Raw genomic sequence first — 14,936 nt, 5'->3', positions numbered from 1 at the left:
AACAGGTGACACAGCACATTTTTGGAAAAGCCAACAACTAGTTAGATTGGTCAACTTAGTTATTAAAGCAAGTGCAAGGTCAGCAACAGAGCCACATTTGAAATCTTGAATGAGCGTGTGACAAAACAATGGCTTTAAGTGTGTTTTGTCCTTTTTTTCTGAAGAGAGGTTGAGATAGAGGTGATGAGCATGCTGTTTCAAGCTAATAAAGTGAACAGTTTGTGAGACCTTGGGTTGCTTTTTAAAATTGGAATAGCAGGAGTAGCCTGAATGGACTAACTCCGACAGAACCATAATTTTACTTTTAGTTTTCTGAAGCAGTAGCTGGGGTCTTAAAGCTGGATGTGGAAGCTCTACTTCCTCTTTCTGTTACAGCTAAAAGCTGGGGGGGGGGGGGCGGTTCTCTTCCTGCTGCTAGAATTGCATGTGAGACAGTTTATTTTTACTGCCTTTGCTTTTGCCAAGGGTGTGTTCATGGGATGTTACTATATTTAATTATTAAATAACATCTGTTCCAATAATCTATTATTGTTAAGTTTTTCAATCCTTTATTTTGCATGTATTTTAACCACAATATGTAAATAAAGTGTGTTTTGGCCAACTGAATTGCATCTAGCACATAATGCCTGCCATTTGCCTTTAAAATAAGCCTAGACCCCAAGCTTTTCTATCTCCTTGACATGTTTTCAGGGGGTTTGGACTGGTCCATGACAGAGAGGAACCAGTCATATTTCGATTGGTGGATGGCAAAATTGTCAACCTTATCCTAACGCTGTACATCTTCCTCTAATTTATTTTTTCAGAGTACAACTTTCAAGCACATTTTATTTTAATAGTTAAAGTACTGTCACTGGGACTACACAAACAGAACTGAATCTTCTACCCAATTATAAATTCTCTGAAAAATTATTAATCTCAAGCTATGATAACATACTAAATAAGAGCAATTTATGTGGTTTAAATGAAATTTATGCAATTCTTTGGATAGTTGATCTTGGAATGAATGAAACTTCCAATGCTAACTTAATTGACATAATAGATTTTAAACCATTATAACTTCATAGCAGAGAACAGCCCAAAGCTACTCAATCAAGATACTGATACAACTGGAAAGCTCCACCCAATCTAACTGCATTGATGCTGACACTGGTTCATGCAGCTTAACCTGCACTTAACAACCGATACAAGACATGATGCAGCCTCCACTTTCAGCGGAGTGCAAAATTTACGTTTTGCTTTTATATTTTCGATGAGACACCAAGGTGCACAGTGTGCTCCATTCTGATTCCTGAGCTCAACCTAATTCCCCCATTATCTGTATCAGATAGTTTTTCAGGCGATTTTATTTGCAGCATCCATCGGGGTCCCAAACCCAGACCAACACACTGATCCCACCTTCATTTCCCGCTCATGATACTTTCCCTGAGGAAATGTCAGTTGCACTGTAAAGATAAATCACGCAACCCAAATCGACCCAAGTATTGCTCAATCTGACAGAAACTCACCGCAGACAATCACCTCACAATACCATGGTGACGAGACAGGAAAGAAGCCCCTATTCTGACGGATGTGACGTTCACGCTCTAGCACCATCTTGAAGACAAATAGAAAGTCCTGGCAAAGGGGCGCTGCATGTACTGTAATTGAAACAGTTGGCAGCATTGCGCTGCACTGCGTTCCTGGTTTTTATTGAGGTCCGAGTGTTGAAGCTTCTGCAACTACATTTTGTTTTGCACATACTGCCAATCTCTCATGCCCGGTTGAAATGCAAATGAGATGTTAAAGATAATAATAAACGCTGCTTTATGCATACTTATGAGGTTGAGTGTGACCAAGTGAGCTCCGACATTTACTAACGTATTCTGAATCTTTCTGACAATGATGTGGCGTTCATTCTTTTATTTATTAATGGGGTGTGAGCTTCACTGGTTCGGCTAGAAGTTAAAAGGTAAAGACGCCATATTCCTATCAGCTGGCACAGCTGCTCTTTAATTGAGCCAACTATCGGTTTAACCTGATGGCTCACTACAATTCAGGCAAAGGGAGAGCTTGAGGAAGAATTGTTTATGCATGTTAAAGATGGCACACACTGCTGCTTCTGTGCACTAAAGGTGGTGAGGGTGAACTTTGAAGGTGTCGCAGATGGTGTTGGGTTCCTTGAGTGTTTTTGGAGCTACACTTATCGAGGCAAGAAACAGAGTATCCCATCACACTTCTCATTTGTGACTTGTTAAGTGGTGAGCAGGCATTGGGGAAACAGGCTGTGAGGTGAGTTAGTAGCCATAGAAATCCTTGCTTCTGACTTGCTCTTTAGCCACAGTATTATTTATTTGGCTCCTCAGCTCAGTTTCTGGTCAATGGTGTAGCTGCATATTAGGCTGTGAAAGCACAGGTCGCTAACTTGGCCAAATAGCATGGGATGCTGAGTATACTGGCCAGGTAAAATTCTGAAGTCACAAAACCTAGATACCAGACACAGTGCAAACACAGCACCCAGGTGCTAACCCACGTTAGCATAATGTAAAAATTATCCTGGACAGACATATTCTCCAACAATTTATTCACCAAACAAAGGAGAGAAAAAAAAGCAAAGAAACAAACAGTAGCAAGCTATTTAAATGATTGTGAATGCTTCAAACTATTAAATGAGCCTCCCTGATTGGCCACAACTAAAGACACTTCCAGAAAACCTTTCAAAAAGCTATACATACAGGAGTCACCTACAGACCAATCTCTTGGACCGTCTGAAGAGACCAGCCATGGCAAAAAGGCAGAGACCTGTGTTGTGGAGAAAATACAGAGAACCACTAGGAGACGCAGAGAGTTCTTCAAGAAGTAGTTCTTTTATTTGCAAACAAAAAAAAGTGACACTGAGAAAGCAGATTCTCAAATGCCCACGAACCTCCGGGTCTGTGGATTTTTATATCTTTTTTATCATGTTTCTGTAGCATTTCAGCATGTCCAACTATATTACTCAAAGTACCTCACTCTAGCTACACAATAAACCCCATGATGTTAGTTCCCATTATCTCTTTAGTTGTACATTCTAATTGATGTTATTCTAATGTCACGGTTGGATATTTATTGCTAACTCTGCTGTAATGGTCTTTCATTGCAGATTAACCTATCATGATAGATATTTAGCTATTCCATCTATTACAATAGTCTCTTATCTCAAGCTGACTCTGCTAACTATTAATTAGATATTTTAATGTCATGTCCCAAATATTTACAGTCCCAATCCTGTCATAATAACACAACAGAGAAACTTGCTTTATTACTTGTGTTATCTCATCAGCCTTTCAGCCTTAACCTTACTCTGTTAATTGTTGTAAGAATGTTCCACTATGGCAATCCCATCCTGTCTTCCACAGAACACAGATTCCCAGTAGTCTTCATGCTTTAACCCTTTCCATGCTTTCATGTTCTTTATTTTCCATACCTGCTGATATGGAATATATGGAAGTTAATTTGGCAGTTATGTAGTTAACTTAGTGGTGTGATGCATGCATAGGGTTATGTTACAGGGCTCAGGTAACAGATAATGGTAGCACACTTTGATAGGCTAGTTAAATCACATATAGATAAGCAATAGTGGTGTAATGTGATAGGTTAAGTATAAGCAGTAGACTAGGATGGCAGAAGATGGTTAGTTTAGAAAGACAAAGCAAGGTGGGTTATGCTAATGCTCCCAGATCTTTCCTCAACACTGACCATCCAAAGAGACAGAGAGGAAAAGGGAAAGTAAGTTTGCATGCATAGAGAGTAGCTGTTCAAATTTGAGAGGTTTGGGAAGTATAGAAAGTTTAAGGGGCCGAATAGGATTAGAGATGGTATTGTTTTGAAATAAAAGTTAGTGTATGCGGTTTTCTAATAAAGTTGGGACTGCTTTGATATGAAATTTCTATTGGACACTGTTGATGAACTCTTACTAACCCAATCCATGTTAGGATATTGGAAACACATCCCATCAGTACTATCCTACAATTTTCTAACCTTATTGCAAATTTGTTCATCTATACCTGTCTCATTTGTGGCCTAAAGAACACACCCAAGTAATGGAATCTATTGTAAATCTATTCTCTGCAAACTCTATTCAAATAGATTCTGTCTTGGACTCCTCACTGACAACCTTTCTTCCCAGCACTGTAATGTTTTCCTTAGTATTTTTTCTTCCTTCCTTATCCTTCCAGACCATTTTTCATTTAGTACATAGTCCTCCCCTTTTTTGGCAATACACATTTCCATATGACTGTCTGCACCTGCAACTCATCAGCGTTACTTATCACAGTCCAGAAGTTTACATGCATGCACAGTAATCTTATTTGGACCATATTATGTTCCTTCTTATTCTGACTCCACCCATACTTTATTATTTCCTATTTTAAAACCAGTTCTCCGTTCACTTTGTTTTTTTCCCCCTCTAATGTGATCTCTCAGATTCCAACAAATTTGTTTGAATTCTCCCCAGTAACATGGGATAGGTATCACCCTGGAAGGAACTTTATCCAGCTTTGTAAGTCTCAAATGGCCATGGATCTTGACAATATTTGTGAGAGAGTACTACAGACTTGTGCTACAAAATTTATAGTCTCCTTTGCCAAGCTTATAAGGCTGAAGCATTCACAGCAATCCTTAGCCAGAAATGCCAAATGGATGCTCCATCTCAGCCTCCTCCAGTGATCCTCAGCATTACAGATGCCAGTCTTCAGCCAATTTGATTCACTCCACAAGAAATGGTTGGAGACACTGGATACTGCAAATGCTATGGACCCAGACAGTACTTTAGCAACGTAGGCCTTCATAAAATTAGAGAGAGAGTACTGTAGACATGTTCCCCAGAACTTGCCACTCCCCTAGCCAAGTTCTTCCAATAAAGTTACAACTCTGGCATCTACCTGAAAGTGTGGACAATTGCCAGTTATATCCTATACTTAAAAGGCAAAACTCCTCCAGCCCAAACAATTATTGCCCGATCAGTCGGCTCTTGACCATGTGTAAAGTGATGTGCCATCAAGAGTGCTATCATGTAGCACCTGCTCATGGATGTTCAATTTGGGTTCTGCCAGGGCTACTCAACCCCTGATCTCATTATGGCCTGGGTTCAAACATGGACAAAACAGCTGAATTCCAGAAGTAAGGTGAGAGTGACAGCCCTTGATATCAAGGAGCACCAGCAAAACTGGAATCAATGGGTATTGGGAGTAAATTTTCCACTGATTGGAGTTATATCTGGCACACAGAAAAATAGTTGTGGTTTTTGGAGGTCAATCACCTCAGCTCCAGGAGATTTCTACAGGAATTCCTCAGGGTAGTGTCCTAAGCCCAACCATCTTCAACTGCTTCATCAATGACTTTCCCTTCATCATAGGTCAGAAGAGGGAATGTTCGCTGATGACTGCACAATGTTCAGCACCTTTGCAACTCCTCAGGTACTGAAACAGTTCATGTTCAAACGCAATAAGATCTCGGCAATATCCAGATTTGGGCTGTCAAGTGGCAAGTTACATTCGCGCCACACAAATGTGAGGTAATGACTATTTCTAATCCAGGACATCTCTGCAGGAGTTCCTAAGGGGAATGTTCTAGGCCCAACCATCTTCAGCTACTTCATTAATGACCATTACACCATCATAAAATTTAGATGTGGGGATGTTCCCTGATAATTGCACAATATTCAGCACCATTTGCGATTCCTCAGATATTGAAGCAGTCCATGTCCAAATACACCGAGTTGAATGATTTTCAAACTAGGCCTGACAAGGATCAAGTATCATAGGCATTGTTTGGCACATGGGCAATGCAAATCTCCAATGAGAGAATCTAACCATTCGCCCTTCACACTCAATACAATTACAAGTGCCAAATCCTCCACTATCAATATCCTGGAGCTAACTATTGACCAGAAACTGACTGGACTTGCCATATAAATACTCTGGCTAAAAAAGCAGGTCAAAGGCTAGAAATCCTGCTAATTCACCTCTCAACTTCATAATGCCTATTTACACATATCTCATCATCATCTCTCAGCATTAACCCTGTCAAGCCCCCTCAGAATCTTATGTTTCAGTAAGCTCATCCTTCATTCTCCGAAACTCTAATTTAGAGTACAAGTCCAACTATTAAACCTTTCCTCATAAATCTCTAACTTTTTTATTTCTTTTAGTAATCTTTTGTTTTTTTTTAAAGAAATTGTCATATCCTCTGTTTTACCACTAATCTTTGGCACTTTGTATTTATTCTTTCCATTTGATACTATTCTTAACCTTCTTGGTAAAGCATAATTGGTTAATCCAGTTCCTAGAATCTATCTTCTTCAAAGATGAAAGAACGGGGATGAGTGAAATATACCATTTTAAAAGTTGGTTTCAAGTATTTCACTGGTATAGTTAAGCCTTAAAATGCTGCAAAAAGCAATCAGACCAGGCGGCACAGTTAACAATGACATTCACGATATTTGGGAGCATTCGCTTAAAACAAAAGGGACAAATAATGGGGACTGTAAAAGAACTAAATGTGTAGTGAGCACGCTGTCAACATCATTGTTCTTTTGGAATAAGGTGGTAGAGCTCTGTAACTTCCTCTGGATGGTGAAAGGATTTGTATTTCATCAGATCTTGCTGTTTAAATAACAAGCATTCTATTTTCAATTTTTAACCTAAAACAGAAAAAGTCATGTCTAAGTTCTGAACAGAATATGAAGACACAGCGAGCATAATAGCATTTATTTAGAATTATGCAAGGAAAATTAAAATATTGAAACATACAATAATACCCATTTAATGATCAGTAATAAAACAAGTATAACATACCACAGTGTTGCTATGCAGTACATACTTCTCAAAGGCTGTTCTACAATCAGTTTAAATGCCATGAGAAAAATCATAATTTCCAAGTATCAATGATTTTGAATTGGTAGAATTTATACCTTTTTACATATTAACATCCTTCCTTTCATTAGTATTTGTTCAGAATACCCAAATCTTCACTGATTTTGCTGCACATCACCTACTCCAAATCTACACACTTGAACGTCAGTAACATCCTTCAAATAGACATGCATAGACTAAAACATTTAAATTAACTTCATGTTATTGAAGCAACTATAAATATAGTCTAATAGCTCTGACAGGTAGCGGACAGCAACATTAAATTCTAATAGAATTCGAGAAATTAAGGGCTACGGGGAGAACGCTGGTAAGTGGAGTTGAAATGCCAATCAGCCATGATTGAATGGCGGAGTGGACCCGATGGGCCGAATGGCCTTACTTCCACTCCTATGTCTTATGGTCTTATGGAAACTTGAGCTTTCATTTATGAATTGCCCCTCTCAATAGATATTTTTTATTATGGAAGGGAAGGGGAATGTAAAGGGGGAAAAAAAACAAGTAATTTGCATTTAGATAGTACCATTCAAGTTTTACAAATGAATCTTAGTGATTACTACGTAGTAAAACAAGACACCATCTTAAACACAAGATTCCACACACTGCAATATGATTGACAATTTAATCTATTTTGTGGCATTGGATGAAAGAAGAATGTTGCTATGAACAACTTTTCTTTAAACTTGTCACAGAGTCTTCAATCATGTAGAAACCACCCAACCAGTCCAAGTGAATCATGGCAACAGAGTGTAATGGATCAACTAAAGATCATAATCCCGAACAAAGAAACATGTCTTCATTACTATATTGGGGTAGAAGCCAGAATTATTTTAGAAAAGGAATGTTACCAAATATATGCATCCAAATGTCAGAATGCTATCATCTGAATCACATTAGCTGTGATAGAGTATGAAGCTATTCTCTTTGTTTCCCCAGTTGAAGTAAGATAGTAGCAGGAAACATTATACGTAAGATAGTAGCAGGAAACATAAGGGTAATCTGAAGGGAAATAAAACCTGTGTAAATGCTGCATAATTTTAATATAATTTAAATATAATGCTATTCATATTTTAATTTAGCATCTTCTAAAAAAGTCACCATAGAAAATAGGTAGAAAAGCAGGAGATGGGAGAACACAGCAAGCCAGGCAGCATTAGGAGGCAAAGTCGACCTGTCTTCAGGATGGAGCAGGCATATGCCTTGTAACATCATACACCCACACACTCTATTCTTGGCACCTTTAGCTTCGATAAATCTATTTCTTCCTTAAACATATTCAGTGACTTGGCACTCCTTGGCCAAGGTAAACATCACCCCTATATCCAAGTCTGCCAAGCCCTGTCAGAATTATGAGCTGAAAATGTGTTGTTGGAAAAGCGCAGCAGGTCAGGCAGCATCCAAGGAGCAGGAGAATCAATGTTTCGGGCATGAGCCCTTCTTCAGGAATGAGGAAAGAGGAAATTCCTGTCAGAATTATAAATGTTTCAATGAAACCTCTTCTCATTCTAATAAATTCCAGTGAATACGGACTGAACGCTTTAATCTCTCTTCATATGACAAAGTGCCACTCAAGGAATCAGTCAGTCAGCCTAGTGAACCTTCACTGCACTCCCTCTATGACAAGTATATATTTTCTCATGTAAGGAAACCACATTTCACACAATACTCCAGGTGTGGTCTCTTCATGGCCCTGTACAGCTGTGGTAAGTCTTCCTTATTGTACACAAACTCTCTATCAACAAAGGAGAAAGTGAGGACTGCAGCTGCTGGAGATCAGGGTCAAGAGAGTGTGGAGCTGGAAAAGCACAGCCGGTCAGGCAGCATCCGAAGAGCAGGAGAATCGACATTTTGGGCAAAAGCCTTTCATCGGGAATGAGAATGGTTCCTGATTCTCATCCTCATTTCTGATGAAGGGCTTTTGCCCAAAATATCGATTCTCCTGATCTGCAGATGCTCCCTGACCTGCTGAGTTTATCCAGCACCACACTCTTGACCAACATACCAGTTACCTTCCTAATTGCTTGCTGCTCCAAATTAATCATATATATTGGTTTTCTCTCATCTAATCTGCTAGTTCCCTTCTCAAAACACTCCAGTAGGTTTGTCAAACATTATTTTCCTTTCATAAATTCATGTTGTCATGCATCTGGTATTATTTCAATGTTCTGTTATTACATCTTTGACAATAGACTCTTGCATTTTCCATATTATTGATGTCTTGCTAAATAGTCTGTAATTCCTAGTTTCCTCTCTCCCACGGTTTTTAAAACTGAGGCTATATTTGGCATCCTCCAAACTGCTGTGATTGTTTCAGAAACTGCAGCATTTTACAAACTAACAGTTATCACATTTACAGTTTCGATGCCCATCTCCTGTAATACCTTAGAATGTGGATTATAGGCCTTGAGAATTTATCAGCTTCCATTCCCATTAATATTACCAGCACTTCGTAAACAAATACTAATGTCCTTTAATAGCTCATTCCTAAGTCACACTTCCTTCCTTAGCATCTCTGCGAAGCTGAGTGTGGCTTCTGTGAAGACAGAACAGAAGTATAATTGGTCTGTCATTTTCTTGTTCTCCATCATCAAATCTAGGGTTTCAATCTGTAAAATGTCACATTGGTCTTCACTAATCTTTTACTTTTTACATATTTAACAAAGCTCTTACTGCCACTTTTATGTTTTTTGCAATATTATTGTCATACTCATTGTTTTCCTCTTAATGAACTACTTGGTCTTTCTTTGCTAGATTCTAAAATGCTGCCAGTCCTTAGACTTTCAAACTTTTCTAGCAACTTTGTATAACCCCTTTATGGATCTAATAAACTTCTTAATATTTTTTATTAACCACAATTGGGTCACTTTTCCTGTTGTGTTCTTTCATTTGAAAGAAATGCACAACTGCTGCAATGCATTCATTAGTTCCGTTAATATTAACCATCACCTATCCTTTGTAATGAAGTTAGTGAAGTTACTGAGCCTATTGCAACCAATGTATTCCACTTAACTTTGTAGTGCGTTTTGTTTAGATTTAACACCTTAGTTTTGAATTTGAGGGGTACTTCACCTTCCATTAATAAAGAATTCTATCATGTCATGGTCATATTATCATAAAGGACCTCTCACAAGAAGATAATTAATTAACCTGTTGTCATTGGACAAAACCAAGTCAAAGAAAGCTTGCCCACTGAGTTGGTTCTTCAACGTTCAAACAAATAATATGAACTTAAAACATAGATACTCTACTGCTAGGTTGATAAGGGGAGAAATATCTATTATGGAAGATAAATGTGAAATTAAATAGTATTTAAAAACAATAAATCTACATTTTTCAAAATTAAAGAAACTTATATCTGTACATTATACAAGTACTTAAGCATCCAATAAAATTTATTGCACAACATTGCAAAGTCCAACTTCATACGCAAACTGAGTAAAATAATTTAATCTGTACTCTCTTACAAGTCTTAAGGATGATTTTAATTTAATCCACCTAGTGTAAATACATGGGCCCATATCACAGCCAGCTTTTCTTTTTTGAACCCAATGGGTGCCACATAAACATATGTAGACTACTAATGGACAACTGGAGGTCAGACTCCGCTGTGTGAGCCTATAACATTCAAGCATAATACCGGAAGCAAGTGTCATTTAATATACCACTTGTAATGAAAGACTTTGGAATTAGTACTGGATGCAAAGTATACTTTCACAATTAACAAAACAATGTGTTAAAGAATAATATACCTTATGAACATTAAATGGATGCATATTTTGATGTTGGTCCAACATAACCAGCTATATCTTGATTAAATACTGAGTGGAACATGAAACAAAGACTGCTCATGAGAATTGACAACTAATGAATAAAATTTGAACAATGGTCTTAATGTTTCCAAGGTTTTCCCATGCATTCCACATTACATCAAATTACAATTCAATTAATTACTCAAATATATGAATTCAAGTTGTAAGAACATGAACAATCTTTTGGCAATAACTTAGTTAATTCATTAATTTAAACTTTAAGTAATAAAATATAATTGAGAATGACTGACTTTATCATTCAAGAAAACAGGTTTTCTGAATGAAAGACTAAGCCTGATGGTTTGAGAACGTGACAGAATTCTTAGATCTTTTCAAGTAAAACTAACTCCATCTTTTACATTTACTAGAAATCAAATTCTGAGCACTTAAAAACTCAATTCTTCTACTATAATTAATGATAGGTAAGATTGTTAATGTTAATAGGACAGTAGAAACAGACATATGACTTCATGTAATTGTCCCATTAGCTTTATTGTAAAATCATAGAACTCCTATTCCCTTAATTCAAATAAATTTAAACAATAATCTCTCTGTTCTGGCAGCCGGGGTGATTTTAATTTTACCCACCCTGTGGAAAGTGCAAGTGTTCATATAGATCACCTGCTTTAAATGCAGCTTGATTTTTAAATCCGCTACCATGTAGACCAAATGCCCTAGCAAATTCTTTGCCAGGAAGTGGGCCAAATTAAAACTATATTTCAATAAAAAACAATTTGACCTATAGCTTACCTTCTTGAAACTCCCTTACCTTCTTACAATAATCCAAACATTTCTCTTTAACATGCTTTAATTTAATATCTTTTAATTTGTTTATAAAAGTACTATTAGAGTTAGATACATCTGCAAATAATAAGTTTTAATACTAAATTCAAGAACAAGGAAACTTAAAAGACGTGCTTGCTTCTAGAGTTGAATATGAAGTAGAAATAATATTTTATTGACTTCACATCCACACGCTTTTCAATTTCAAGTGTTTTGTTATAAAGGTGAACACATTAGTGGGCAGCATGGTGGCACAGTGGTTAGCACTGCTGCCTCACAGCACCAGAGACCTGGGTTCAGTTCCCACCTCAGGTGACTTCGCACATTCTCCCCGTGGAGTTTGCACATTTTGTGTGTGTGTGTGTGTTTCCTCCCACAATCCAAAGATGTGCAGATTATGTGAATTGGCCATGCTAAATTGCCCGTAGTGTTAGGTGAAGGGGTAAACGTAAGGGAATGGGTCTGGATGGGTTGCACTTTGGCGGGTTGGTGTGGACTTGTTGGTCCGAAGGGCCTGTTTCCACACTGTAAGTAATCTAATCTAAACATACATGTAATAAGAAGAATGAAGTAACTAGAACAAGCATGGCAATGTTTTAAGCATAATTAGATGCAAACTTTATGTAAGAGAAGTTTCATTCAGAATATCTCCTCAGTTAGTACTTAAGCTTTCTGAAATAGTCTCATTTCTGAAGTGACCCCCAAAATGAATGACATCATTCTGGAACTAGACAAAACATGGATAATATATTTCCTGTTATGCTGTCATTTAATACAGCAGCAAGTTGAGAGATTTTTTTCCAATGTTTCATTAATGGCACCGAACCTCCATCACTGAGGCCTCAGTACAAACTCCATATGCATTCGTGCATAGATACAAACAATGATGTACATTTCAGAGCAGTATTTCCTTTACATACTAAGTGGTGAATTGATCATTTTCAAATGAAGAGGCTATTGCTTGGTTCTGAAGTTGTGCATTTGCTAAATAAAATAAATTGCAGATTGAAGAGATTTGTTTCGATAATTGTTATTAAATAAAATTCACAGTATGCGCATCGTTAATATGGTCATACTCTTAACATTCTACTAAAATACTAATACTGTGGTCCTTACTAATACACTGCAGGCAACAAACAAATTACAATTCCAAAAACACAAATTATTTTTGAACCAAATCAGGAAGATCCTATTATTAACACCTAACTGGATTTAAATACATTTATTTGTACTAGTAAAAACTTACACTTCAATCCCATCTACACGGGGGCTGAATGTGGGAATTGTTATTGAGTGAGGTGGAAAGCAATAAATAATAAGCATTAGTACTCCATTAAGAATCTTATATTTAGTATAATGGTGAATGGGATATGAGGGCAAAATGAAGTATGTACAGGCTGCTTCAAAGCAAAGCTACAAGCAATTCAACAGCAACATTTTCATTAAAGAGGATTTGTTTTGTAGGAAAGAGGAAAGACAATGTATCATTTCTAATATTATATTCACAGATGAGATGTGGTTGTATTTAAACATGTATAATTTTACACCATGATTTTAGAAATAAAAATATTCACATAACTGATTCCCTATTTGGGAATTTCACAATACTTTAACCAAATATCCTCCAGCTACTGATTTTTACATAACATTTTTGTTTATATCTGTATGTTATAATCGGAATAACAATGTTGGAAAAGTTACTTTTTATCCATTCTGACCCAGACACATCTGTTGATTAGATATGGCGCAGAATCACAAAATTTTCCATATTCCAGTTCAGAAAAAAATTAAGGAAACATCCATTGTGCGCACTCTACTGCACATCTGTATGTCCAATAACATTTATTCTGCATATTAATAAGATTAATGTTAATCATTGTCAAATTGTAGAATATATTTTATGCCAAGAGCAGACAAACTACTTGCCATGAAACTTTCAAAACAAGGATGTCAAAATAGCTTATTATTACTTTTCCTAATCTACAGGCAACCAAAATACAATTGTGTAGTACCTTTAGTTACCCATAATTATTGGACTATTAAAATTACCAAATATATAGTTTAATCCTATTAAAATGGCATTTGTGCGTATGGTTATGAAAAATGCACTATTCCTTTGATCAAAATACATTCTTCCATAGTAAGTAATGCCTGCAAATTTGTTAAGATCATGATAAAAGCTGTGAACAAACATTATTACATAACTACCGTCTACAGCATTACAAAGCACAACAAAAGTACAGCTTATCTGTGCTGATGTAAGAAAACAATAAAAAAATAGAGAAGTCTCTTCCATTGATTCGATTGTAACACTCCATACTGCCACAATATGAGCAAGTGTTTATGGAGAATACTTCAAGTGTTCATGTAATGTTTAGCATGTGTAGTCCTTTTACGGCACCAAATGGAGAACTATTATACTTAAAGTAAAGCATGCATACAGTCACCATGGTCATCAAATATGCTGGTTGTGATCAAGGCTGTGATTTAACTTCAGTTTCTTAAAATCAGTTCACACACAAGTACAGAGATGAAACAGTGACATGACTTATGGCAAGATCAAGATTTACAGATTAATTAGATTTTCTGAAGCTGCGAAACGGGGGCATAGAATCATGTCTGGGTTCTGAAGCTGCTTTATAATCCGCTTGTGAAACTTTTCTCGAACACGATTAAATTCCATTATATCAAGTGGATCCTCTTCAATCCAAAATTTGTGAAACTGGTGCATCAGATAGCCTGCATGGATCACAGAAAAGACAAATTTTAACATTTAACATGAAAATTGTGTAATAGCTAAATACTTAATTACATTATAACTTAATTTGTTCAATTAACTGAAAAAAAAAGCAAAGCAAGCTAAATTACAATGCTTCCACTTGAAGGGGTTTAGAAAATTACTTTGGACAAGAAAAGGGTGAGTTTTCAACATCTGTAACAGAACTAAAGGACTCACTTATTCAGTATTGTTGGCTGCTCACAGCACAGAAAAACTGGGATAAATTACAATTAATGTGAGAAAGGAAAACTAATTTTTTTGCATTCCAGTACATACACTGGACATTGATTTTGCAAGTGATGGCCAATTTTACGTGAACTTTTGTATATTTCAGGGAATTTGAACGTAGTGTTGTATTAGAACAGGTAAATCTTTCTCTTCTTTCTCCACTTTAAAAGTTTAAAATTCAGTAGTCTAGTTAAAAGATTATTAAGGTTGCTGATTGAGGGACAGTTATCATTAGTCAATCACTTAGAATCATAGAGATGTACAGCATGGAAACAGACCCTTGGGTCCCACCCATCCAAGCCAACCAGATATCCCAACCCAATCTAGTCCCACCTGCCAGCACCTGGTCCATATCCCTCCAAACCCTTCCTATTCATATACCCATCTAAATGCCTCTTAAATGTTGCAATTGTACCAGCCTCCACCATTTCCTCTGGCAGCTCATTCCAT

General features: G+C 36.8%; 2 protein-coding genes across 3 annotated transcripts in view; both read right to left on the bottom strand.

The window, feature by feature from the left end:
• Positions 1-1,527, bottom strand: part of kbtbd3 (kelch repeat and BTB (POZ) domain containing 3) — a 28,499-nt gene extending 26,972 nt beyond the window's left edge. The window contains exon 1 of the mRNA XM_060826689.1: positions 1,506-1,527. The gene's annotated coding sequence lies outside the window, so the exon portion shown is untranslated. The remainder of the gene's footprint in view (positions 1-1,505) is intronic.
• Positions 1,528-13,646: 12,119 nt separating this feature from the next.
• The window catches only part of elmod1 (ELMO/CED-12 domain containing 1), a 72,171-nt gene continuing 70,881 nt past the window's right edge, over positions 13,647-14,936 (bottom strand). For both annotated transcript variants that reach the window (XM_060826687.1, XM_060826688.1), the window contains one exon: positions 13,647-14,218. In XM_060826687.1, coding sequence (XP_060682670.1) covers positions 14,046-14,218 — 173 coding nt within the window. In that variant the 3' untranslated portion in view covers positions 13,647-14,045. The remainder of the gene's footprint in view (positions 14,219-14,936) is intronic.

Source organism: Hemiscyllium ocellatum, chromosome 6, assembly GCF_020745735.1.
Source record: "Hemiscyllium ocellatum isolate sHemOce1 chromosome 6, sHemOce1.pat.X.cur, whole genome shotgun sequence".
NCBI classification, from domain to species: Eukaryota; Metazoa; Chordata; class Chondrichthyes; order Orectolobiformes; family Hemiscylliidae; genus Hemiscyllium; species Hemiscyllium ocellatum.
The sequence above is the reverse complement of the archived record's forward strand: the minus strand, read 5'-3'. Positions and strand labels throughout refer to the sequence as shown.